The sequence below is a fragment of the Phoxinus phoxinus genome (genome assembly GCF_949152265.1).
Source record: "Phoxinus phoxinus genome assembly, chromosome: 20".
Lineage (NCBI taxonomy): Eukaryota > Metazoa > Chordata > Actinopteri > Cypriniformes > Leuciscidae > Phoxinus > Phoxinus phoxinus.
Window position 1 is genome coordinate 20316490 of NC_136895.1, and position 27478 is coordinate 20343967.

Genomic DNA, 27478 nt, shown 5'->3' on the forward strand with positions numbered 1-27478 from the left:
TCTCTCTCTCTCTCTCTCTCTCTCTCTCTCTCTCTCTCTCTCTCTCTCTCTCTCTCTCCTCTCTCTCTCTCTCTCTCTCTCTCTCTCTCTCTCTCTCTCTCTCTCTCTCTCTCTCTCTCTCTCTCTCTCTCTCTCTCTCTCTCTCTCTCTCTCTCTCTCTCTCTCTCTCTCTCTCTCTCTCTCTCTCCCTCTCCCTCTCTCTCTCTCTCTCTCTCTCTGTCTCTCTCCCTCTCCTTCAAACACTCTCTACGGTCTGCTGGCAGGCACTGCAGAGCAATCGTAGTGTGTGTGTGCGCGCATGTGAGGGAGTGAAAAGACTGCTAAACATAAATTATTATAAAAGACAGACTGAGGGATGTCTGTCCCATTGAGCATAACCATTGTCTTTTGTCTGTTCTCATCAGTAGGCGAATATATGCCCCTCACACAAAAACACGGGCCTCTGGCCTCATAACTCTCCTTGAAAACAGCAACACATTGCAGCATGTCTTTATGAAAACTCCTGTGATAAATTTAGGGTATTTATGCCATAGTACTCCATGGATTTACATGGTACCACGTCTAAAATACAAGGTATTACCATGAGAAATGTTTAAAAAAAACATGATATTCCAATTGAACATATTCTAAAAAACATGGTAACACTATGATACCATGTTCGTAAACATGGCAGGATAATGGCACTATCTCCAAAAATCATGGTACTACTGTGGTACTTTTTTGTTTAGTGTAAACCTTCCATTTAATTCATATTGAATAAGACTATGTTGTTTTTAGAACAATGCATGTAATTTTCCATTTCTGTTGAACTGCTATCGTTCTTATCAGATGGAGACTGAGCTGATTCCTAGACTGTGATGTACGTCAGCTCAGACCACAAGAGCATCTGTTCAGTTTTCTTTAATGTGATCTTTTGTATTACAGTCCTGATTCTGAATGAAGTCCCACTATAGCACATAACTTTATTTAGTGAGGTAAATCATTGATGATTAAAACAATAAGCCAGAGAGGCTTTTAATTAAAGTCATTTTACCATGAGTAAGAGGTCTCCTAAGACACAGTGTGATGAAACCTCCATAAACCATGGGAAGCAATATAAAAAAGGCTAAAAAATGCATCATTTGTTTGTTGTCTGCAGTATTCTTATGTATACACTGTGTGTTTTGGGGTAGGTGAGAGCAGGTGACGAGGTCCTGAAGGAGGCACGAGCCGAGCTCACTGAGGCCCGAAAGCGATGGCATCGTCTACAGGTCGAGATTGAATCGCTAAATGCCATGGTGCGTTAAACTCCCACAAACATGCCCACAGACACACCCGGACACACATACTCCAATTCAGGAACATATAGACACACCTAAACACACACCTTAACACATGACACAGAAATTTAGATATCACCAGATCTGAATCCGGAACTTCCGGAATTGGATTCAACCACAATTTTAGTGGATCAAACAATTAGTTTGCAGTGCCGTTTGAGTGTTAAATGCCCATCAACACTTTACCTTGAGGGTACAGGCGACGAATCTCTGTAGGATTTGTCACCATTCCTTTCATGACTTCATAATTTACAAATCAAGTACTGAGAATAACCACAAATGGCTATTTCAAGTGAGAATAGTTTTTTCTTTAATGATTTTGGCTAGTTATATGAAGGTTGTGGGCTCAAAGCCCAAACCCTATTGTAGGCACCATGTTATGCGGGTTGAGCCCTGGAAATCTAACCCAAGTGAGAGCCTTGTTCTACCACTTGACCAGTTCATAAATTGTAGAATTATTGGGATTTCCAGTGACCATGTGTCCTTGATCAAGATACTTAATGGTGGTGGCTTTGTGGTTAAACTCAAGGATGATAAACAGAAGGTTGCTTGATGTCCTGCAAGGCATGATCTACATGCCATCACCATTGTGCCCTTGAAGTCAGCCTTTTAACGTTAGATTTATCCGGGGGTTATTGTCAGTTTCTGGAATATTGCTAGTTTGATCCCAGCAAAATGGGATTCTCGAGTCATCATCATATTGTGCCAAGGTACTCAATAGCTTGTTCCTTCAGGGGGACTGTCTATAAAAAAAACTCCATGGTTCAGTCACTATAAGGTGCAATCCATGAACCATCACCATTGTGTTCTTGTTCAAGGCACTTAATCCCAGGTTGCTCCGGTGGGATTGACCCTGTAAAACATGTCATCACATGGGCCATCATCAAAGGACTTTGTGGGGAGAAATAACTGACCACTAAAATGACTTGCCCTTAATACAAGTTGCCTTGCTTGTGTTGCTTGACCCTACAAACTTTAGTCACTGTCCACTATTTCCAACCCCCTAATCCCCTTCCACCAACCATGGACATCCATCCATCCACTCTCAAACCGCTTGTACCCATGTAGGGTCACAGGGATGCTGCAGCTTTTCCCAGTATCTCATGCTGTAGGCTGACCCCGTTGATGTTGGTAATAAATTACTCATCTGTTTTATCCCACCAGGAGAGGAGTCTCCAAAGCTCCCTACACCACACTCAGCTCCAGTACTCCGTGCAACTCAAGGATCTGTCCCGGTCTGTAAGGAGTCTGGAGTCTGAGCTGGAAACAGTGCGGGATGGTCTGGAAGTCCAGAGACACAACCACAGCCAGCTCCTCAACACCAAGATGAGGCTGGAGAGAGAGATCGCAACCTATAGGAAACTCCTAGAACACGAGGAGGGCAGGTAAGGGAGGGATGGATTTACTGAGGTGTATTCGTTAATGCAATAAAACCCTTAGCACACGCTCAAACTTGTATGATGTGGTTTATGCAACTACCAAGGTAATACGCTGGAATTTTCACAGGGTTGGCTGTGCGCCCTTGATATTATTCACAGTCAGTCAACCCAAAGAGGTTTCTAAGGTTCCTGAGAAGTTGAGTGTGCTTTTTCTTTCACTCCTGAACTGCAGGTTTTTGACCTCAGATGGTCAGTCTCTAAAGCTGAAGCCATGGAAAGGGTCAATTTCTGCTCTTGAGCAGAACGGTCTACCCAACGGATGTGACGAGGATATTTCTGAGCCATTCTTCACTGAGAGAACACCGATAGGAAGCCCAGCCCTTCAACGACAGCAGAGTCTTGTCACCCTGACAGGTGAGGATGATGTAAAACATCCTCAAACTCATTGTCCAACCTAACACTAGCACCCTGTTTCAGACTTGAGGTGTCATTCTCAACAACAGTTTCATCATACAACTGTGAGTCTGAGAGATGTTATGCAACTTTAGTTTGTGGTTTTCTTCCAGAACCAGTCAAAAACAAAGACGGGGAGATCTGTACTGTGAAGACTCAGGAGATTCTTGAAGGAAATGTAGTGAGGGAGAGTGCCGAGGGTCACGGAAATGTGGAGTGAGTTTACGTTAGACTCATTTACAAGCCTTGCTTAGCTGCATTGAAGAACCATACGCATTATTTTCGCACCTTCAGAACAAAGATCTTGACGTGTTTGCATGTGACTTTGCAGGCAATAAAAATGATTCTGCTCCACTTCTGGAACTTCTGCTCCAAACGTCCTTATTAACCTATTTTGTTGCTTACTACTTTGCTTTTTTGTGTGCGATAGGACAGAGAAGATCGACAAGGTCATCAGGCAGTGGGAAGGCTCATTCTTTAAAGGAAATCCCAAGCTGAGGAAGAAGTCTGTGTCTCTGCGTTTCGACCTTCACATGGCTGTAGCGGACGAGGGCTGCAGCCAAATAAAACAGGACAGTCTCCCTAACGTGGAGGTCCGTCTGGTCATGAGACGGTCTCGCAGCATACCCACCTTTGCGCAGTGATGTCACAATGCTACTACACCACAACTGTGACATCACCATGCTACCACTTCACAACTGTGACCTCACAATGCTACAGCGTCACAATTAAGTAGTGGTGACCACGTCTCTATTTCTCAGCAGCTAATGAAAGTGAACCACTTTAGTGACGTCATAGAACTTTTGCCATTTGAGAGGGGGGATAAAACGTCAAATCATCAGTAAAGTGTTCGTTAACAGAAAGCCAAATTGCTCTTATGATTGTAATGAAGTCACTGCACATAAGGCTACTTTAAGAAATTGCAAGCAAAATTCATTTGTAATTGGTTGATTTTTCTTCAAGCTTAGGTCTTCGAAAATAAATGGAGTATGTCTTGCGGTGTTTAAAATTTCGTGCAGTTGTGACTTTAGAGTAGGACGTTCTCTGTGGACACTCTACTGCCACATTATTTTTGATTATTAGTACATATTAAGTTACTCAAAATATAGAATAACAATTGGTTTGTGAAAATGCATTTAGTTCATATATTTATAGAGTTTAGTCTTAAGTCTCGCAGTGAAAAATGGTCAATGTGGATACAGACAAGATTTCGCATTCAGTGCAGAGTGACAAAAGATGCCTTATTGCATTTGACAAATGCTACTGGAATTAATTTAACACTCCAGTGAACGCTGAGGGCGTATCAAGTTCTGCATCTGCAGGAAACTGTAGTGTGAATCAAAACAAAATATGGTGAAATTTGCAAGTATAGCAAAACTCAGCAGCCAAAACAAAAGATTTATGGCAACACCGATGTACTGTCCCGCACAGACGTTTACAAAATGAGTAGCAGTAAAAGTCATCAGTCTATCTCTGCGGAGAGATCGACATGCTAAAAGTAAAACGTCGACTACAATCTTCTCTACTAATTATACTCGCCTCAAAGTTACATTGCTTCGTATTACGAATGCATATAGTTTACACTTCATTTAAAGTGCAAATACTGTGTCTTCCAATCTAAAATTATGCAGGATTGAAAACTTGACATGATCATGCTTTGCAAAAACCATTAAAAAAGATTTTGCATTACTCACATGCATATATTAATAATTTAAATTGATTTATTTACATACCCTACCTCTGGTTGTTGTTGTACTGTAAATACATGGGGGTTCTTCCTGATGCAACAAAGAAATGAATTCACATACAAATATTTAATTTAAAGTTATATTAAATCTGAATGAATCTATATCCCTGAAATATGAATGATATCACCTTATGGGCTTATTAAGCGCTTTAGTTTATTATGTAATGCTCACTATGGTGTCATATACAGTAGGAGAACCTTCACGTTTCATCTCCTCAAGGGATTGTGATTTACTTTAAGAAATGCGAAGAGAAATTACACTGTATGCATTGGTAAAAATGCCTATTTGATATGCACTTTAGAGGCTAACTTTCAGATTTTTATCTGTATTCTACATTCTTTTTCCAGATGACTGTTGTTTTTTGTGAAACATAACTTTTTTTTTTCTGTATAATATTCATAAGCTGTGCCCTGCTGAGTGATTTGGCTTATACACTGTATGACAGCCCACATGGAAAGAACCTATATAAACATATATGTTTTAATATAGGTTTTGATATAGGTTTTTAATATATGTGACATATATAAAATTGGCCGTTTTCCTATATTATATGTACATATATGCACATATATGTACATATATGTACATATATGTATACATATATGTGCATATATATATGTACACATATATGCACATATATGTGTACATATATACGTGCATATATGTACCTATATGTGTACATATATACGTGCATATATGTACCTATATAGGTACATATATGCACGTATATGTGTGCATATATGCACATATAGGTGAACATATACGTGCATATATGCACACATATATACGTGCATATATGTACCTATATAGTACGTATATATGTGTGCATATATGCATGTATATGTTCACCTATATATGCACCTATACGTTTACCTATATATTAGTACAATTATTAATGTATATTATGTGCATATATGCACCTATGTTTACCTATATTAGTAAAATTATGAAAATCCATAGCTAATAGGCAACATAAATAAAAGCCCAAAATGTAGAAATTTACATTATTTATTTACTTAAAATAGTACAAGAATAAAAATAAGTTAAAAAAACAACAGAAAAAAAAAATGTATCTTGTTGATCTTCTCAGCTCCGTGAGCTTCGAATTGATAGATGTGCCCATCTGCCCTCGGCTGGCTGCCGGCCACTTCTTCAATGTAGCATCTAGAAAAGACAAAAATAATAAGACAGTATAATAATAATAATAATAATATAGTGCTTCATCAGGAACCCAACGTGCTTACAGTACAGCTGCGATTGGACACATATTTTGGATAAAGGGCTGATCATCATAAAAAATGCGTCATGTAAACACGTCAATTGGAAGATTCTGATTGGATTCTGCTAAATATGAAAGAAACTCTGATTGAAAACGTCACCCGCATTTTCCTGCTAGGTTTACTCGAAGAGCAATAGGATATGCATTAAAATCAAGCAAATCATTACCGGTATAGACAAAATAAGGCACAAACAAAGGACAGAGGGGATTAAGGGTAAAGGAGGGGTGAAAATGATTATTTATGAACACTTCAGATGACAACAATATGCCATGAGGTTATTTGCAACACTATATGTTCTACAAAATATAGGACTACACACCTTACAGCGCAATATCCCAGAAATGTGGCTTTAGAAGAGGAAAGGTAGGATCAAGAAGTGAGCAAGCGATGAATTAGTATTATAGGTGCCAAGCAGATACAGTAACAATAATGATGCCTAATAAACATTGATACAAGTAGGCTATTGTTAAAGTGGTGAAATTATAAAGTCTTAAAAGTTTTGTTTTCCCTTCTCAACGCATTATGCATTTACTCACCAAATAATGGCTGCCTTTTTAATTTGGTCAAGGGCGACCAGCTGCTCCCCATCCCCTCTGGTTGGCTTCCCACCTTAAAGTAATATTTCAAAATTATTATAAAAGGGGGTAAAATGAAGGTGGAGAAAGCAAGAGTTTTTTTTACATACACACATCACATTTTCTTGAGGTGCAAGGAAATACAAAAATGCCAAGCAAAAAAGTGATGGTATGCCGGCACACAAACATAATTTATTCCAGAGAATATGACTGACATGACAAGGACAGAAGAGATAAGGAACATGTTGTTTTGTACCGTTCAGGTTGCTTTTCAGCAAAGTCTCCAAATCAAGGTGCCCAGCAGCAGATTCCACACCATGGCAGTAGCAGAGGTGGCAAGGCTTTCCACGCTTCTGCCTGGCAACACCCCAGAGCCCTTTATAACTTCAATCTGAAAAATTATTTCACATCACAATATTAATTTATTGGCAACTTTTAGAAACTTTTTCATGTTTCATATTGATTCTTATGTTTAGCTTCCCAATAGTTCATAGGTTTTTATGTATAAATGCAGATTAATGTATAAATGCAGATTAACGATAAAGATATGAAACAAATTAAAGGGATAGTTCACTTTGAAATTAAATGTTGGTATGTTTTAGCTTACCTCAAGGGCATCCAAGATGTAGGTGTCTTTGTTTCCGCAGTAGTTTCAATTTTGATATTTGTCTGTCAGTCATATAATGCAGGTCTATGGTCACCTCCTCAAAGAGCATACACAGAGAAGTAAGTTACAAATTAAACAATTCCCCGTCTTAAGTACACATCGATGGCCTAAGACACGAAACGAGCGGTTTGTGTGAGAAAACGAACAGTATTTATATCGTGTTTACCTCTTGTAACCGTCCAAGTGATCTGAGGGCGGGCGTCACACACCAGGAAGCGCGCGCGCCCTCAGATCATTTGGACGGTTGTGTACAAGAGGTAGTGCTAAACACGATATAAATACTGTTCGTTTTCTCACACAGACCGCTTTAATTAAAATTAGGAATAACGTTAACGTTACTTACGATTGATGATAATGTCTTTCAGAAGGTTAGAAGGCGGCCTTTTCGCCATTCCACCAGCTTCTCAGTTTTTTTCAGTCCTTTCAGGAAAAATTCCGGACACAGTCGATTGCCAAAATACTATGGGACCCTGTATCGTCACCCTCAGTCCATTCAAGTACGTTAGGACATAACGGAACTCCAACGCTGATATCGCCATTTTACTCCCAGCCGCTATCTTTCTTTCGGCGCGAAATAGCCATAGACAGTATATGGAAATAGCGCGCTGGGCCGCATGCGGATGACGTCATCAACTGCGCGACGCTGTAGCGGCCAATCGGTAGCAGCAGAGTGGAGAAATGCTTGCCAGTATAAATAAATAACGTTAGGGAAATAAGACGCAATTAAAGAAAAGCAATAGATATGGATCCAGTACGTTACAAAAGGTACCTCGTTGACTTGAAATTGGCAAAAAGGCTTGGTTGACAAAATAAAAAAACGACAAACCAATTTGTTATACATTTCCTTCTTTTCCACTATCTTCTTCTGTTGTTTATATGACGGTTGGCAAACCAACTAAAGGTGCATTTCCGCCACCTACTGGGTTGGAGTATGGAGCATTGGTACACTTAGGAAGAGAAAAAAAATGTTATATATTTTTATTTTCCACTATCTTAGAAAGAATTGACCTTGTAAATGTTTCAAAACGTGCGGACATCATAGCTTTCCATCTCCTCTCACTTAATTGCCATAATAAAATTCCATAACATGCCAATTACATGTGATACCAATTTCACGTGTTCGCTAAGTTACACAAGTTCTTGCATTTAAAAAAAAAAAGTTAGTTCTTAGTTATAGCCTTGATAAAAGAAAATGTCATATCTTGCCAAAGAGCTACAAAATGACCAGATCCTGCCATGAGCTATATAGGAGACATATCTTATAATATAGGGCTATGTGGATATAAAGAAGCAATACAGGAGACCTATATGGCCTGTATATGCACATATATGCACCTCAATTTTGCCTATATGTGGCATATACGCATATATGCAGCATATATATTATCATATATGTGCATATATGCTGTATATATGCAGCATATATGTGCATTTAAACTGTATATATGTTTCATATATGCGCATATATGCAGCATATATGTGCATTTAAACTGCATATATGTTTCATATATGTGCATATATGCAGCATATATGTGCATTTAAACTGCATATATGTTTCATATATGTGCATATATGCAGCATATATGTACATATAAACTGCATATAGGTTTCATATATGCGCATATATCCTCATATAGGTTTTTTCCATGTGGGAGGTGCTAATAAAGCTATTATTATTTCCAGATGAGCTATTTATGTTATGAGCAAAGCTGTCCAAAGATACTTCAATATATAGACCACAGTGCCTGGAAAACTAGAACACAACATGGATGTCCCAGTTAAGCCTGGAACAGATTGTAACAGAACAAAAATGACAAATGGAAGTGATTTAACTTTAAATATAGGTTTCATACAGATAATGGCAAAAAAATAAAATAAATAAACATAGTAGGTTGTTTTGTATATGTTAATAATGCCCAAATCCATTTGTGCCGAAGAAAAGTGAGTATGTCATGTCCTCTTGTTTAGTTGTTGAGAAATGTAATGCCAAAGCTTGACAAGCAGTGTTTAAATGTAGGCTACAAAACATTTAGCCAAATGCTAATCCAAACAATGTGTGCTATTCATATTAACAGCGAAGTGCAAAGAAAGTAATTGGTGTCCAAACTATAACCTAATGGTATGCTTTGATATTTTGGGATGTTGGGCTCATATGTGGAAGATTAAAGCTCTTTATGAAGAATAAATTCACAAGTGAATATGAACCGCAAAACCCATTCTGAACCTGAAAAGCGACAACCGCAGTGTCAAAAAGTCATCTAAGATTTTTTTTTACTCAACTTCAAAAAGATATTTTACACCAGTCAAAAGGATCTCCGTTAGTACACAAATAGTGTTTGTAATGTTTTTGCATTTTCTGAGGAAAATATGAGTCTGCCTATATGCTATATGATACATTGTTGTGGCTAATTGAGCATTGAAAAAGTGTTATAAAGAAAAAATGAATGCTGCTCCCTAGTGGTCATATATGAACATGCAGGGCACACAAGTCCACCCCCCCCCCCCCCCCCTTTATGAAGTGTTGCATACTTTTGAGTATGTACTGAATTTGATGAGGAACGTTTTTATGTATGCAGATATACTTGTCTATCCACCACTGTAGGCAACTTTGACATATAGCCTAATGTACAAACAACAACTGCGAAAATAATTTACTTTGCTGCTTTAAAGTACAATTTTTCCACAAGTATGACTTAGTACCTATAGCACTTGCATTTGAAAAGAGGCTTAAGCTTAGCACTCCGCCATTTTGTTTTCATCCTGTGACAATATGGGATAGCAAAGTGTAGACTGTTTGCACTGTAGAATCTCAACAAATGCAGATTATTATTTCATGAATATTAGTGAATTATTTATGTATTATAAATCTGGAATCCTAATTTCTCTGTTTGAACTAGCTAGCTAACTAGCATATTTAGCTCCAATATCTTCCTCTGTTTGTGTCTTTAACCAGTTTCTTGTTCATCCAAGCTCTGATTTCTATTTCTTGTGGACACTTCTAGCCATCTATTATGCAATGTATATTTTTATATGCTAATGTTCTCTAGGAGCATTTACTACATTTGGTAGCCGTAGCTGTTTTTGCTAGTCATAAAGAATATGTAGGCTATTGTTATTAATATATTAAACAAATAATTAGGAAAAAAAATTAACTGTCTGTGCGTTTTTGGCTGGAAGTAGGTCACACTGAAGCCATATAAGCTTATCTAATCCTCTGAAATTTGGCAGTGATTTTAGCTTGCAGCCAGGAATGCCATTTTTTTTGTGTGTATCTGAGTTTGCATGTTTTCACATTTGTATTACACACATTTGTTTGTTTGTATTACCGGTTATTGTGTAGCCAATGTTGTGTAGGCCACAGGAAGTTGGTTATCCTCTTCTCTGACCAAAAATTTTAAAATGTGTGCGTGTGCGTGTGCGCGTGTGTGTGTACCAACACAGTTGAATAAACACACACATCCAAACAGACCCCTGCGCACGTTGCCGCCTCTATGCCCTATAATCCACCTGTCTTTTTCTAGAAAGCACTGACTCAATTTTTGGATCTGATTTTCATGACAAAGCGAATGTCCTCTTTACAGAGAGATGTCTGGGTATAAAAGACCTGGAGTGGGACGGGCCTGAACCAGCACAGCTCCGCACCTCTACCCCCTCCACAGGCGCCGCTGCCAGCCGAACCTCTGCAGAATGGGCCGGGTGAGTACGAAGGTGATCAGGACACTCTGCTCTGATTATTGATCATTTTATTAAAAATATTTATTCTATTTTATATATATATTTTATAGATTTTTATATCATATTTTTTTAAAATTACATATAGACCTATGATGATAGGTAGTTTATAATAATAATATACAAGGATGAAATAAAATTCCACCGTCTCCTTCGTACAGATAATCTTCTACGAGGACAAGAACTTCCAGGGCCGTCGGTACGAGTGCGACAGCGACTGTTCGGACTTCCATGTCTACCTGAACCGGTGTAACTCCATCCGTGTGGAGAGCGGGGCTTGGGTGATCTTCGAGAGGCCCAACTTCATCGGCTACCAGTATGTTCTGACCCGGGGCGAGTATCCAGATTACCAACGCTGGATGGGTCTGAACGACCGCCTCTGCTCCTGCAAGATGATCCACTTTGTAAGTTCCACCCATGAATGCAAAACATTGTGTAGTGTGTATTTGATGTTCAATAGGTGTCCCTTCCTCTCCAGGTGAGCGGTTCTGAGTATAAGATCCAACTCTATGACAAGGGAGATTTCGCCGGCCAGGTACACGAGGCCGCCGAGGACTGTCCATCCGTGGCGGAGCGCTTCCGTACACGCGAGGTTCACTCCTGTAAGGTGCTGGATGGGATCTGGATCTTCTACGAGCACCCAAACTACAGGGGGCGCCAGTACCTACTTGAGAAGGGGGAATATCGTAAGCCCGTGGACTGGGGCGCCGTCTGCCCCACGGTTCAGTCCTTCAAACGCGTGACGGAGTGACGTCTGCCCTTTAAATCCATCCATCTTGCAACAGCATCGACACACCTGTGCTAAATTAATAAATGTGTGGTTGCAAGTGAAACCGTTAAGGGGTCCTGTCTCTTTTTGTGGATGTGTGAATAACTTTGGAAACTACATGCTTGCCATACACACCGAAATAAAACAGACTAATGAAAACTGCAAGAGGTATTTGGCATACTAGGTGCGAAAATAAACGAGTGTAATAATATTAATCTCTCGCTCAGTGGTGCAGGTTGCCAAACTTTAGGTTGTCCTAAATGTATCACTCCTTGTCATCTTGGTGCAAACTTTTCAAGGAAACAAACTTAATCGAAATGTCTGCAACAATGTAAATGTGTCTACTTTGGCTGAATGGGGTATCAATTGCTTTGTCCGTGATTTGTGCCCCCTAGTGGTCAGGTGGAGTTTATAAGGTCTTTCCAAATAACAGCTAACGTTATAAATCATAAATGTGAAGGACACTGATGCCATTTTAAATTCTAAAATCAACTTAGTCAAATTAGTAGTTTAGTTTCCTGCAAATCATTTTAAACGTAGTCAACTGTGCAAATGCCTTATTGTTGTTTACTACTTCAGTGTTGCACGATAATGAGCAAGGATTTTGTGTGAACAGCCTACTTTTACAGGGATAATGTAGGGATAAAGGGATAATGGTTATGATTTTACCTTTTATTTATATCTCTGGGGCTTTTAATTCAATAGAAACGCAAAAACGAATAGCCTTAAAGATAATTAACTTACTGTCCAACATACTCAAGAAAAACAACCATGTGAACCATGTTCATCAACGGTTGAATCATCATTGTTTTGGCAGAAACCAAACTGGATGCCCACTGAAGCTAAGCAGGGTTCAGCTTGGTCAGTACCTGGATGAAAGACTTCCTGGGAAAACTAGGTTGCTGCTGGAAGACGTGTTAGTGAGGCCAGTAGGGGGCGCTCACCCTGTGGTCTGTGTGGGTCCTAAAGCCTCAGTAAAGTGATGGGGACACTTTACTGTAACAAGCACAGTCCTTTGGTCCTGACTTTCTGTGGTCATTAAAAATCCCAGGATGTCTTTCAGAAAAAGAGTAGGGGTGTAACCCTGGCATCCTGGTCAAATTTGCCCATTGGCCTCTGTCCATCATGGCCTCCTAATCATCCCCATATACTGATTGGCTTCATCACTCTCCACCAATAAGCTGGTGTGTGGAGGGCGGTGTACTGGGGCAGTTTTACTGGGTTTTCACTCACGCCTTTTCTTTTGGGCATTTCTGTTTTTATTAAACTCCACAGGAAGGCAGGATCAGAACTGAACTGAAGAAGCTCAAAGGTTTGATACATTTTTGTTTATGTTGCTTATATCCTCTCAGTTTCTTAAACTGCTTTTTTTCTTGTTTCTCAAAATGTTTGTGTTAGCTACAGTTTCCAATGTGCCGTATTTACGTTTCTGTTCTCTTATGCCTCTTTTTATTAAATGTAAACGCAAACATTGGCTAGATACGTCACTATTTAGCTTGACAGTTTCAAACACTATTTTCCGCGTTTTTTCTTATTTGGTTATTGATTGGTTATTAGGCCTATTAGTTCACTTTTATTTTCAGATGTTTATAAATAGGTTATTTTTAATAATTATTATTAAAAATATTGGCCATAAAAACTTTGGTAATGTCAGTCAGTCTCTATGGCAGAACCTCAGACCAAATAAACCACAGCGGTTTTGCTGAATTGGCATATATGTCAGTAAGAACTACTTATCCAGTCTCTTCCTCTATCTCTTTAGTTACTTTTCTCTTCTAGTTAATACCAGCAAAGCAACATTTTGGGTTAGATAACCAATACGTGCACATTTAAATGCGATTTGAGACAGACCAATATTTTGTTTATTAAATATTTACAACAGAAAATGTATACTCAAATTTCCATGTTTACATTCAAATATTAATTTCCTATCCTGAATTGGTAAAATTCTCTGATATTTCCAGATTTTCCATGATCTTCATTCATGGACTGACTGGGATGTTCTCCGCTTCTGTTCAGCTCTTCTGGATGTGATGTCATAAACCACTATGGCAACAGTAGCCACGCCCACCACAGCAGAGATGACCAATCGAATAACAGCTTCAGTGAAACCACAACAGTGGACACGGTCTGAAGACAGAAGAAGAGGTTTTATTGAGAAACTGCACCTACTTCATGACAAACTCACCAACAACATCTCAACTGAAAGCAAAACCATGTGTCTGTGGTATTTCTATAAATATTTATTATCATCACCGCTGATGTTCAGTACCTGCACATGTCTGACAGAATTGACTGAGAAGATGTGTGGTCCGGTTGCTGATGGGATTGTTCACCACACAACTGTAAGTGTTTTTATCCTGATATTCCACCTCCAGATGTAGCGAGACGCTGTTGTTGAGATCAGACACACTGATGCTGGACAACACACTGATTCCTTTGTACCAGGAGAGAGTCACATGACTCGCATTCAACACTGAACACAGCAGTGAACAATTCTGGCTTGATGATGATGAACAGTTTGAAGAGTCTCTGGTGATAACAGGAATGGGCAGACGAGCTTAAAAAAAAGAGTAGTGTATAAACAGTCAATGTTAATTCATATTTTATTATTAATTTATGATTTGTTCCTTATTTATCATTCGTTCATTCATTGATGCTCATATGTACTAAGTACTGTATTCTCCAATAATATGTACACTGTAAAAAATTCACCCGTATATTTACAGTAAAATACTGGCAGCTGTGGTTCCAGCCCTTTACCGCAATTTTACGGTTTCAACTATGCTGTAATTTCACAGTAAAGTACTGGCAGCTTTGGTTCCAGCCCTTTACCGTAATTTTACGGTTTCAACAATGCTGTAATTTCACAGTAAAGTACTGGCAGCTGTGGTTCCAGCCCTTTACCGCAATTTTACGGTTTCAACTATGCTGTAATTTCACAGTAAAGTACTGGCAGCTGTGGTTCCAGCCATTTACCGTAATTCTACAGTTTTTAATTTTACGGCTGAGCTGTAATTTCACAAAGTACTGGCAGCTGTGGTTCAAGCTATAATTCTACAGTATAAAAAAGTTAGAATATAAATACTGTTTTCTATTTACTCTATTGTCCGATATCTATTAACATCCCTATATAAATAGCATAATGTATACAGACATTCCAAACAGACTTTTTACTCAATGGAAAAAATAACGAAAAAATAGATTATGGTACAGTATTTGCCATTTATTTAAAACAGGTCACAGGTTTTAACAATATTTTCACAGAAAAATTTTAAAAATACATTTTCAAATTCAATGAGAGGAACCAGTGGGCAAAACCAGAAACCTTACAAAGAGGAAACAACTAACAAACAAAAAACAGCCAACATGTCACATCAGCATCCAGGTCTGAGAGGAAACCATTGAGAACCAATGGATGAAAAATCCTTGATAGAGGCAAAAAACTGCCAAAACATCCCAAACCTGCTTTTGAAAGATCTGACCTGAGAGGAAGTCCGGATCTGAGAGGATAATCAAGAGACCCAATGGGTGAAAAAACGTAGGAAGTCAAGAGGCAAAAAACAGCCAACACGTCCCACATCAGCTTTTGACACATCTGGTCTGAGGAAATCCAGATCTGAGAGGAAAGAAAATCAAGAAAATCTTAGTGGTTAAATAAATTACAAGGCAAAAACTAGTGATCACATATTCTACGAAGACTTTTAAAAGAGACATACAATGATCATGTTAATATACTTAAAGGATTAGTTCACTTTAAAAAAAAACTTTTGCTGATAATTTACTCACCCCCATGTCATCCAAGATGTCCATGTCTTTCATTCTTCAGTCGAAAAGAAATTAAGGTTTTTGATGAAAAAAATTCTCCATATAATGTACTTCAATGGGCCCCAAACGGTTTAAGGTCCAAATGACAGTGTCAGTGCAGCTCCAAAGGGCTTTAAACGACACCAGACGATGCATAAAGGTCTTATCTAGCGAAACGTTCGGTCATTTCAAAAATAAATAAAAAAGTTTACGTTTTATAAGCACAAACGCTCGCCTTGCTCTGTTCTGTGATGCGCGTTCGTGACGTCATGTAATACGCAATCACGTTGAAAAGGTCACGCTTCTATGAAAAGTCAAAAATGTCTGTCCTGATGAAAATTTTCTTTTAGGCTTTTTAATATTACAACACCCAGGATACGCACACGAAATGGGCATTCTAAACGATAAACTAACACAAAGACATTTTAATATGTGTATATGGTCATTTGTAAACACTGACTCGGTACGGCAAGCGTGACCTTTTCAGCGTAATTGCGTATGAACAGAGCAAGGCGAGCATTTGTGCTTATAAAACGTCAACTTTTTTTGTTTATTTTTTAAATCAGCGCACGTTTCGCTAGATAAGATTCATCGTCTGGTGTCGTTTAAAGCCCTTTGAAGCTGCACTGAAACTGTAATTTGGACCTTGAATCGTTTGGGACCCATTGAAGTCCATTATGGAGAAATGTTTTCATCAAAAACCTTAATTTCTTTTCGACTGAAGAAAGAAAGACATGGACATCTTGGATGACATGGGGGTGAGCAAATTATCAGCAAAACATTTTTTAAAGAGAACTAATCCTTTAGCTAATCATAGAGCGCAAATGAGGGTGTATGTTTGTTACAGCATAGAGGAAAAACATAAAAAACATAATCTTTCTGTTAAAGGTATAGTTCACTTTGAAATAAAATTTTGGTATGTTTTAGCTTACCTCAAGGGCATCCAAGATGTAGGTGTCTTTGTTACCGCAGTAGTTTCAATTTTTATATTTTTAGCTCAACCCGTTCTTGTCTGTCAGTCATATAATGCAGGTCTATGGTCACTGTCTCAAAGAGCACGCACAGAGAAGTCCAAATTAAACAATTCCCCATCGTGAGTACACATTGATGGCCTAAGACACGAAACAAGCGGTTTGTGTGAGAAAACGAACAGTATTTATATAGTTTTTACCTCTTGTACACAACCACGTCCAAGTGATCTGAGGGCGCGCGCTTCCTGGTGTGTGACGTGTGCGCCGGAAGTGATCTCTTGTGCGTGTACGTCATTCATTGTTTACACAGAACAGAGATTGTAGGTAAGATGGCTAATAGAAATGGCACTAACTTGCGCTTATCCGGGATGTTTAAACCGACGTAAAAGAAAACAATTACGTATGGTTTCTTTACGGCGCTTGCACTGACTAAGCCAGAACGCGTGCACACGTCACACACCAGGAAGCGCGCGCCCTCAGATCACTTGGACGTGGTTGTGTACAAGAGGTAAAAACTATATAAATACTGTTCGTTTTCTCACACAAACCGCTTGTTTTGTGTCTTAGGCCATCAATGTGTACTTACGATGAGGAATTGTTTAATTTGGACTTCTCTGTGCGTGCTCTTTGAGACAGTGACCATAGACCTGCATTATATGACTGACAGACAAGAACGGTTTGACCTAAAAATATCAAAATTGAAACTACTGTGGAAACAGACACCTACATCTTGGATGCCCTTGAGGTAAGCTAAAACATACCAAAATTTAATTTCAAAGTGAACTATACCTTTAACAGAAAGATTATGGGGTCAAGACAAGATGAGAAAGTTTAGCTGTGTGTAAAAGAAAGTGATTGTTTTTTCCAGTTAGCCGGAAAGGAGTAGATAGTTAAGTGATTGAGTGTGTGTGTATTGTATAGAGATCTGTTAAGGTATGTGCAAACAAATGTTTAAAGCAGAATAAGTACATTTGATAGTACAGTGGGGGAAAAGCTATGTGAACCCTCAACCTTTTGGAATTGGTTGGTTTTCTGCATTTATTGGTCATAAAATGTCATCTGATCTTCAACATGGCGTGAAACTCACCAAAGATTAGCTGTGTACAGTCTCAGTAAAACATCAAGTGACTGATTCCTAGAAAAAAAGAAAAAGAAAATAATTATTTTGAAATCTTTAACCAAGCAAAGACATTTAGCATGGAGCACGGAGAACATTGAATAGTGAAATGCCCCAGCTGTTGAGAACTGTCTGTCTGTATAAACGTGTTTCGCGCCGAAAAGTCGAGAATATCCGTCTCTGCCTCGTCTTTCAAACACAATCTCTTTGACTTTTTAATACTATGTCTATATGTGCATGTGAATCTCACAAAAAAGCAGGTACTCGCACCACTAAAACGAAAAAAATATAGGTTATATCTATTTTGCTTTGGGAATTTTAACAGCTTTACATTGTTTGCATGGAAACTAAACAAATTGACCACAAAATTTGTATTATTATAATGGATCTGGATATTTCGAGTAGTTTTGTAATTATTCTCCATCTTATGTGCATGATATTATGCGAATAAAATGCATCTGGTAAGATTCGCATCGTGTAACGCTACTGAATCAGAAATCCATGTAAATCGAGTTAAGGTTACTACAAAAGAAAGCCAAACTAATTTCTAAATGGTAACTTAACTTTAACCAAGCAAAGAATTCACCGTAATAATCGGAGCTCAGAGAACATTCATTAACAGGCGAAATGCCTCAACCGTTGAGAGCTCTGTCTACAAAAACGCAATTCGCGCTCAGTAACTTGGCAGTCAAAAATACCTTGTAAAAAGGGCGATTTACAGGTGGGGAGCAACATAATAGAATAACAGCAAATAAATAAACTTACCTTGAACAGTGACCTTCATTAAAACAGCCCAGAGGAGTGTTGCGAAACATGTTCTTGACTGCTTCTGTTCAAAAATAGACCGCGTCAAGATGCCCCGCCCCCACGTGCTATTTTTTACAGTCCACGGCTGTTTTTTCCAGGAAGAAATGGGTTTACATATAAATGCTGTAAATTTACCACAAGTAATTAATTTATGGAACATAGACTGTAAAATTACAGGATTAAACTGTTTATTTAAATAACAGTATTTTACTGTTGGAAATTGGCTGTATTTTTACAGCAATTTTTAACAGTGTATGATGTACTCACATGTTCAAATACGTTAAGATATATATCTTAGTTACTTGTATCTTGTTAGATATTGGATGTATTCCAAATACTGTCTGACGGAGTAATTTCTCAGAATTAGTAATTCACGATACTAGGTGTGCTTTTCCAGAAACAGTGCTTGTAAGATGTTAGATATTGTATTGAAAGTGCTTTCTTTGTTCTGAAGGTGTCAAAACCACACCGTATAGCCTATTTCCATCTATCTTTGCAACCATAGCATTTGACTGGTCATGCTGAACTAGCCGTTACACCAGTAATGGATAAGTCTGACCTTTTCTTATCATATTATTGTCACTTATAGACCTTTTTTTAGACCTTCGGTTTGAGTTTATCACAGCAAGCTTTCAAAGAAACATGCATAAATACTGTCATGTCAACTATGTACAATTAATATTCTTTTAACATTAACACTGCAAAATAAAAACATGACTTGTTGAGGACGGGGCATATGAAGCTCGATACTCACCATAGACAATAACATTGAATAACAGCCTGTGTTTCATCATGAGTTCATAAAGTCCAGAGTCTGTGGTTCGGATGTTCCTGATGGTCAGAGATCCAGTCTGATTGTCGATCTGTAGTCTGTCTCGGATTCTCTTGTCGTTAAAATATGTAATATCAGGTCCACCCCCGTTAAACTGAATGATTATAATAGTATCTTCAGCTCCAAATCTCCACTGTACATAAGGTTTATATCCGACATCAGTGTGTAGGGTCACAGAATCTCCCTCCATCACTGACACGATATTCACTCCCTCTGTATCAGAAACACGCATAGATAATCAGATTAAAGGGACAGTTGTCGTCGTGTAGGCCTATACTGAAGTACTGTATAAAGTAACAGTTAATGAAAATCCTCTGACTACCAAATCAAAGCCAAAAAACATGTTTAACTCACCAACCAAATGTAATAAATACAAGGAAATAAATGCACAAAACATTGTTCATCCGTATATGAGATAAAAGAGGAAGTCTTATAAAGGAACTCTTCTGTCAGTAACTCCTCCAACCGTACTTTATTTGGCTAAAGGTCTGTTCCTTAATCTCTAGTCATGTGTTACTTACATCCCATGTTAACACTGTTTTTGACAGTGAATATGTGCATGTGTGAGTGTGATTGATGAGTAAAGATGTTGGCTATTCTCCCATTTCAATCGAAAGTTTGGCACCCCAAAGACTTGCGTTTTTTTATGTGGAAATAGGAAATGTGAGATTTGCAAATTTGAGCAAACAGATTTACAAGGTTGTGGTCACTGTTAACAGATAAAAAAATAAAAAAATTCACATTTTCACAATCTGTATTTGGGTTACATTGGGACATTTTCACCATGTCTGATTGTCTATTTCAGACTGGGGAAAAAAATCCATATTTACAGTCAGTTTTCAACTTTGATTCTGTATTCAATAAGTGTTTGTCATTAAAAGGACAAAATAGTCGATTCCTCAACTTTAGCCCTATTGGTTTTAACTCTAGAAATACAAATTTAACTATTGTATGGAGTTGACTCAATAGTTTAGGAATCCTTAAGAAGATACTTTTGTTTAAACTCTTTTTATGTTTTGATTGACTCATACCAGTGAATTTGTGGTTGGGTCACTTTTTGTACAGAGCATTACACAGTATTTGTAAATATATGTTTCCCCCCCCCCCCCCCCCCCCTAAACTGCTGATGATTTGTTCGTGGTTTAGTGCTTAACTTTAACTTTCGTGGTTTAGTGCTCAACCTAACCTAATTCAGTTTCTTCTGAAATTCCTCATTTAAAACGGAAGCAGCAACTTGTCATTTAAAGGCAAAATTGTGAAATATCTCTATACACTAGACGAATTTGGACATTTGCTGTTATAATATGGTCTTTGTGTCATGTGTAAAAGAAAAACAAAAAAACATTTAGTGTGTGATAACTGCAACCTTTCTGCTGCTCCACGCATTTTTCTTTTCAGAAGAGATGACTTAAAGGGCTGGTTGATTATGATTTTACTTTTCTAACTTTAGTTAGTGTGTAATGTTGCTGTTTGAGCATAAACAACATCTGCAAAGTTCACAATTTGAACAATATCAAGTGTTTATGAAAAATGTTACAGCAGAAAAAAAAAAAGTATAGGCCTACTCAAATTTCCATTATCTTTTCATTAAGACTTTATTGATTTCCTGTCCTGGAATTGTAAAATTCTCTGATATTTCCAGGTTTTCTATTACTGGCGTCATTCATGGACTGACTGGGATGTTCTCCGATTTTTTTCAGCTCTTCTGGATCTGATGTCATAAACCACTATGGCAACAGTAGCCACGCCCACCACAGCAGAGATGACCAATCGAATCACGGCTTCAGTGAAACCACAACAGTGGACATGGTCTGAAGACAGAAGAAGAGGTTTTATTGAGAACCTGCACCTACTTCATGACAAACCAATAACATTTCAACTGAAAGCAAATTTTGTCTGTGTATAATAATACAAAATATTTTTAATTTATTGCAGTGCATATGCGGGAACTGTATCAATAACGGCATATGTTCGTCCACTAACGTGAACGACTGTAACAAACGTTTGTAAAACAAATCTTGCTCCATCTTTTATCTTTACTGAAAGTAGTAAGAACGACAGACAATCTGCATTAATAGACAGTTGCAATAGTGGCCCACAACTGATTAGCATTAACTATTTCAGTAAGCGAATCCCGCGTTGAACTCCGAGATTTGAGAAGCAGTCGTCAGTAAAATAACGTGTTGTGGGCTGGTCAAGTTGTTCGCAGGTGGAAAACGTACAACATGCGGGCATTATGCAAATGTACCTTCTAGTGACGTAGAACCGTACACCTGTAGGATTCGAATTAAAAACGACTCGTATTCGCGGTTCAGAGTCGATTCTTTCTTTTGGGAGACAATAACTTTATTTATTGTGCACTTTCGACTTTACAGATCGTTTACATTCACAAACAGCTATATTACACACTGCATGAAGGGGAATATTCGAAAATCCATAATAGGGGCACTTTAATATCAACAGTATCTGTGTCCTGCTGTCAATTAATATTTGTAACAAATTAACTTATACAAAACATTTAAAAATATAAAATAGTTCAAATGATGTATTGTTAAAATATGGCAAGGAAAGAACACATTAAATTCAACTACTCACCATAGACAGTAACATTGAATGATTCTCTTAAGACTAGAGTGTGCATTCGATAAAGTCCAGAGTCTGTGGTTCTGATGTTCCTGATGGTCAGAGATCCAGTCTGATTGTCGATCTGTAGTCTGTCTCTGAATATGTCATCATCATAATATATAATATCATATGCCTCCTCATCAAACCAAAAAACTTTGACCATTAGAGTATTTTCAGGTCCAATCCACAACTGTCTATTATTTATTTCATGTTTATCACTAACATTAATGTGAAGAGTGACAGAATCTCCCTCCATCACTGACACTATCGTCACTCCATCTGTATCAGAACCAAACACACATAGAGGATCAGAATAAATAACAGTTCGTGTAAATCCTCTCACTGTACTAAACCTGATGTCATAAATCATGTTTAACTTACCAGCCAGAATCCAGAAACAGAAGGAAATTAATATGCAAAACATTTTTTAAAAAGTATGAGATTAAAACCTGCTGATCGTTTTAGTAGCCTAGCCTATATCTTAAACTGTATTTGTCTATTGAGGAACTTTTCCTTCGGTCTGTTCCTCAATCTCTGAGTCACGTGTTACAGTCCATACAGCACTTATTTTTAGGCCTAGTTTTTTTTTTAAACTATTTATTTATTCATTTGCACATCTGCATATCGAGTGGTTATGACGCAATCGCTAGCCTATTTTTACAAAAACTGCTTCTACGGGGCCATAACGTAAGATACAAGATAATGGAGCCTTTTAAACATTGTCGTGTTTCTTTAGAAATAAATAATGGACAAATGGAGTCTTTAAACGCCTCAGATGTAAAGTTATTCGCTGTCAAAGTGACGCCAAAATGAATGGGAGTCAATGGAATGCTAACAGCATTGCTTATATGACTCCGACAACGCAAAGTTTTAAAATCTGTTTAAAAATAGATTTTTGTTTGTATAGACTCAGAGTTGAGTATCTGGAAACCGATTTAAAAAAAAAAAAAAAATTTAAGATTAGTCATAACTAGTTGCGTTTATTATTCCAGATGCTGTCCATCATTCTGACATGGTATTTAAAAAAAAAAAAAGAAAGAAAACATAAATAGCATATACATTTTCACTTTAATAATCTCTCTTTAATAATTAATTGAACATTTTTTTCACGAAGTAACCAGTAGATGACACTGTGCTAAATCATATGTTACAGATGCTGTGCAAGAGACAGGACTAGTTAATAGGATGACCACATAATCATTGAACAAACCAACCCCTAATCTGGACAACTTAGTTTGAGTTCATGTCATTTTGCCAACGGCTGTACATTTTAACAGCTTAAAATGTACAGACTGCCACTACATTTTATACAAACTAAACTTACTCCTTGTCACTTTGGCCCCAACTTCCTGATACAACATCTACTCCACCTGCTTGATTCATATTCCTCTTCTTTTTTTCATTATCCACATTGATACAGATTATTTACATTTAAAGCGTTTGAGATTGTAAAATGATCTCCAGGAAACCCTTCAAATCTACTGGGATTCAAACAAACAACCTTCAGTTCCTGATGCTCAGTTCAAACTGGATCCATTCAGCCCTGACTGAACAAGGAAGTTATACACAAGCATTTTTAATATTGTTCAACGTCATGCTTTAGATTTTAAATGGTCTTTGAAGAAAAGAAGAAGTGCAAAGCAATATTCTTTAAATGAAAAAATAAATCACAATATTCTGTACAAAAGCTTATTAAGATTTCGGTATCTAACAGGGTTCCCGCTCTTTTTGACCAATGGGTTTCCATGACTTTTCTTGTTATTCACTGGATAAGGATCATTTTGATTCTGAATCATTTAGACCATTTTGTGATTCATTGAAAAAAATTTAAATCCCTAATATTTCAAGGTTTTCTGTGACTGTGGGAATCCTGACATATTGCACAGATGTGAAAACATTATGTATCATTATTCATGGACTGACTGGGATGTTCTCCGCTTTTTTTCAGCTCTCCTGGATGTGATGTCATAAACCAATATGGCAACAGTTGCCACGCCCACCACAGCTGAGATGACCAATCGAATCACAGCTTCAGTGAAACTGTAACAGTGGACAATGTCTGAAGACAGAAGAAGAGGTTTTATTGAGAACCTGCACCTTTTATGATAAAACACACCAACAGCATTGCAACAGAAAGAAGAACAATATTTGTGGTGAGTTTTCTATAAATAATTATTAACATCCCCTATGATTTACCTGGATGTGTCTGACAGAGTTCAGTGATGTCCAGATGTTGAGTCTGGTCAATGAATGAACCGTTGACCACACAACTGTACGTGTTTTTATCCTGATATTCCACCTCCAGATGTAGAGAGACGCTGCTGATGACATCAGACACACTGATGCTGGACAATACACTGATTCCTTTAAACCAGGAGAGAGTCACATGACTCACATTCAACACTGAACACAGCAGTGAACATTTGGACACTGATGATGATGATGATGATGACGAAGAACATGTAGAAACTCTGGTGATGACAGGAATGGGAAGACGAGCTGGAGAGAATGAGAGAATAATGTGAAACATTACTATTTACTATAGAAATATTCTGGAATGAATTCATTAATTAAAGCTCTATATAAACATGATCCTTGGCCTGCTGTCAATAAATAATGTTTTTAATATATGACATATATAAATAATTTCGACTGATTGATTGTTTAAATATGGTGAGGAAAGAACACATTAAATTCAACTACTCACCGTAGACAGTAACATTGAAATATGTTCTTAACTTTGAACCGTACATTCGATAAAGTCCAGAGTCTGTGGTTCTGGTGTTCCTGATGGTCAAAGATCCAGTCTGATTGTCGATCTGTATTCTGTCTTTGAATACTTGATCACCATAATATATAATTGTACCTGCCGAATCAAGCATCTTGACTATACGAGTATCTTCAAAACTCCACTCTATATAACGTTTATAATATCTTGGTAGGCCTATATCATTAACATCACTGTGAAGAGTGACAGAATCTCCCTCCATCACTGTCACTATCTTCACTCCCTCTGTATCAGAACCAAACACACATAGATGATCAGATTAAATAACAGTTCATGTAAATCCTCTCACTGTACTAAACCCGAAGTCATAAATCATGTTTAACTTACCTGCCAGAACCCAGAAACAGAAGAAAATACATGTGCAAAACATTTCTTCAAAAGAATGAGATTAAAACACTCGCAAAAGAAATGTGTCATTGGTCTCAAATAAAGTCTGCTGATCGGTTTAGTATCTTATATTGAGTCTAATGAGGAACTTTTCTGTCAGTAAGAATGTCTTCACGCCAAATGGTTTGATGTACCGCCTGTTCCTCAAACTCTGAGTAACATGTTACAGTCCAACACAAATTATTTTTTGACCTATTATTTACAGGATTTATTTAAACAACTTTTGCCAGTATGATTCTGCATTCAATAAGTGTTTGTCATAAAAGGACAAAATATTCGATTCCTCAACTTTAGCCCTATTGGTTTTAACTCTAGAAATACAAATTGAATTATTATATGGAGAGGACTCTATAATGTAGGAATCCTTAGGAACAACTCTTTTTTGATTGACTCATACCAGAGAATAAGTGGTTGGTTCACTTTTTGTACAGAGCATTACACGGTATTTGTTAATATGTGTCTCTCCCCTATAAGCTGCTGATGATTTGTTCGTGATTTAGTGCGTAGGCTAACCTTTGTACCAATTTCCGGCGAAGTCTGTTTCTTGTGAAATTCCTCATTTAAAACAGAAGTAGCAACTCAAATAATGTTATGTCTAAAGGGAAAATTGTGAAATGTCTCTATACACTACACAAATTTGGACATTTGCTTTTAAAATATGGTCTTTGTGTCATGTTTTTTTCAAACATTTAGTGTGCGATAACTACTGAGAATATCCCATTTTAATAAAGAGAATATCCCAATCGAATTATTGTGATCCAACATCTGCAATTCAGAATGAAAAGACAAACATTTCAGGTGAAGGATAATCCACTTCTTACCTCCAAGACTTATGATCTACATGGCCTTATTATTTTTATTGTGAGTATTAGGCTTATCATTATTGCTGATCACTGTTGATATGCTATATTTACTATAAAACTCTTAAGACAAACATGTCTTCTAATAGGCAATCTTCAAATGTTGCGTATACCGAGCTGCAGCGGACAGATTTGTAAACGCCTTTATTTGGACCCATTGTGCGAGCTGTCCCTTTAATCGGTCTTTGTCAGGTGACGTCACACTCGCGATACACGAAGTGCATTATGGGCGTAACCGCCATTTGTAAGGTATCGATGCTGGGGTATTCTGATGTTGGAGAATTGTGTTTTTCATTCTTTTTTCAAACTAAAACATCCTTAACATGACATTATCATCATCATCAATACAGCAAACCTATCTTTGATATTACTACTGTGTCCTTCGGTGGGAATGTAAATAAATCCTGTACACAGCCGTTTATGAAATGTCCGTGGGCTTTAAGAGATTTATAGTTTTAAAATTGTTCACTGGTATATGCGCTTATACCATAAACAAGATAGTTGACAATGTCCAAGTACGAGGATGAGGAAAACAATTCGCGATCAGCACTCCAACTCACTGCAGTTGGCTCATATATGGATCTATGTTCTGAATGGATGACAATTTCTCCAAATAACGGTACCTGCCATATTTATCGAGTGCCATATTTATCGGTACGACCTTTTCTCAGTTTTCTTTTCAGTTATTTACTTGTTTTCTCTACTATTGTAATCTCTTCAATGCTCACAGTCAGTAGCGATACCTCAAAAATGGCGGCGTGGTGACGTCACACACAACAAACCCACGTGTCTGACAAAGACCGATACCATATGGTTTATATATGCTGATTGGGCTGACATTTTTGACACACCCACCAAACAAGAGAAAACGTATCTCAGACCCTGTTGCACACCGTTTCCAGGAAACGTGTTCAACCCGGAAACCGTAGCAAAACGTTGCGCACCGGTTTGAGCTTGAACGTCCCCCGATTTCCTTTTTCAGACTCAATCTGACTTAAAAAATGTTGGCCGATTCATTTTTTTTTATTTTCGCTGTTTCAGTAAAACTTACACTGACACTGTTACGTTCCCAATTCGTTTTCTGGGGGCAAAAGAGAAGTAACGTTTTAAAGCAAAAGTTAACAGCAACAAAGAGACGTTTTTAACCGATCTCAGTCCCAGCACACAATACACAAAGTAAAATTTCCAATAAATGCATTTACAACAAACAAGTGATAACAAATACAGTGCAAAAAGAACCCAACTCCAAAAGAAAAAGAAAAAGGGAATGAAGCGTGTTCTTCAGGAGCGGGTAAACAACAAACAAAAATCTCCTGGTAGAAGGAAATCGAATTAACTTACAACAATAAATACAAATAAACA

General features: G+C 37.7%; 4 protein-coding genes and 3 long non-coding RNA genes across 8 annotated transcripts in view; 3 read left to right on the plus strand and 4 right to left on the minus strand.

The window, feature by feature from the left end:
* The window catches only part of krt222 (keratin 222), an 18181-nt gene extending 8449 nt beyond the window's left edge, over nucleotides 1–9732 (plus strand). Inside the window, exons 3-8 of the mRNA XM_079593023.1 lie at nucleotides 1173–1277; nucleotides 2484–2704; nucleotides 2931–3112; nucleotides 3265–3367; nucleotides 3582–5343; nucleotides 9077–9732. Coding sequence (XP_079449149.1) covers nucleotides 1173–1277; nucleotides 2484–2704; nucleotides 2931–3112; nucleotides 3265–3367; nucleotides 3582–3795 — 825 coding nt within the window. The 3' untranslated portion in view covers nucleotides 3796–5343; nucleotides 9077–9732. The remainder of the gene's footprint in view (nucleotides 1–1172; nucleotides 1278–2483; nucleotides 2705–2930; nucleotides 3113–3264; nucleotides 3368–3581; nucleotides 5344–9076) is intronic.
* A 1233-nt stretch (nucleotides 9733–10965) lies between these two features.
* crygs1 (crystallin, gamma S1) lies at nucleotides 10966–11986 on the plus strand. 2 transcript variants are annotated; one of them, XM_079593709.1, is made up of 3 exons: nucleotides 10966–11117; nucleotides 11315–11557; nucleotides 11632–11986. In XM_079593709.1, exons 1-3 carry the CDS (start codon nucleotides 11109–11111, stop codon nucleotides 11902–11904), a joined length of 525 nt encoding a protein of 174 aa, XP_079449835.1. In that variant the 5' UTR covers nucleotides 10966–11108; the 3' UTR covers nucleotides 11905–11986. The 2 variants fall into 2 exon arrangements, with proteins under 2 accessions (XP_079449835.1, XP_079449834.1); XM_079593708.1 differs by having other exon boundaries at nucleotides 11011–11129.
* A 1771-nt stretch (nucleotides 11987–13757) lies between these two features.
* On the minus strand, nucleotides 13758–20501 carry LOC306988121 (SLAM family member 9-like). Its single transcript, XM_079592886.1, has 4 exons — nucleotides 19811–20501; nucleotides 19379–19669; nucleotides 14195–14482; nucleotides 13758–14052 (listed from the first exon to the last, which is right to left on the minus strand). The coding sequence occupies exons 1-4, from the start codon at nucleotides 19851–19853 to the stop codon at nucleotides 13901–13903; spliced, it is 774 nt and encodes a 257-aa protein (XP_079449012.1). The 5' UTR covers nucleotides 19854–20501; the 3' UTR covers nucleotides 13758–13900.
* Nucleotides 14059–24158, plus strand: LOC306988124. The gene is made up of 3 exons (XR_013795327.1): nucleotides 14059–14267; nucleotides 21157–21285; nucleotides 24030–24158. It is a non-coding gene; the product is annotated as an uncharacterized lncRNA (long non-coding RNA).
* On the minus strand, nucleotides 15242–18631 carry LOC306988122. The gene is made up of 3 exons (XR_013795325.1): nucleotides 18583–18631; nucleotides 17788–17835; nucleotides 15242–15541 (listed from the first exon to the last, which is right to left on the minus strand). It is a non-coding gene; the product is annotated as an uncharacterized lncRNA (long non-coding RNA).
* Nucleotides 21131–22862, minus strand: LOC306988123. The gene is made up of 3 exons (XR_013795326.1): nucleotides 22463–22862; nucleotides 22052–22360; nucleotides 21131–21267 (listed from the first exon to the last, which is right to left on the minus strand). It is a non-coding gene; the product is annotated as an uncharacterized lncRNA (long non-coding RNA).
* LOC306988120 (uncharacterized protein) lies at nucleotides 23047–25354 on the minus strand. The gene is made up of 4 exons (XM_079592885.1): nucleotides 25197–25354; nucleotides 24789–25094; nucleotides 24278–24580; nucleotides 23047–24140 (listed from the first exon to the last, which is right to left on the minus strand). The coding sequence occupies exons 1-4, from the start codon at nucleotides 25237–25239 to the stop codon at nucleotides 23989–23991; spliced, it is 804 nt and encodes a 267-aa protein (XP_079449011.1). The 5' UTR covers nucleotides 25240–25354; the 3' UTR covers nucleotides 23047–23988.
* Nucleotides 25355–27478: the final 2124 nt, after the last annotated feature.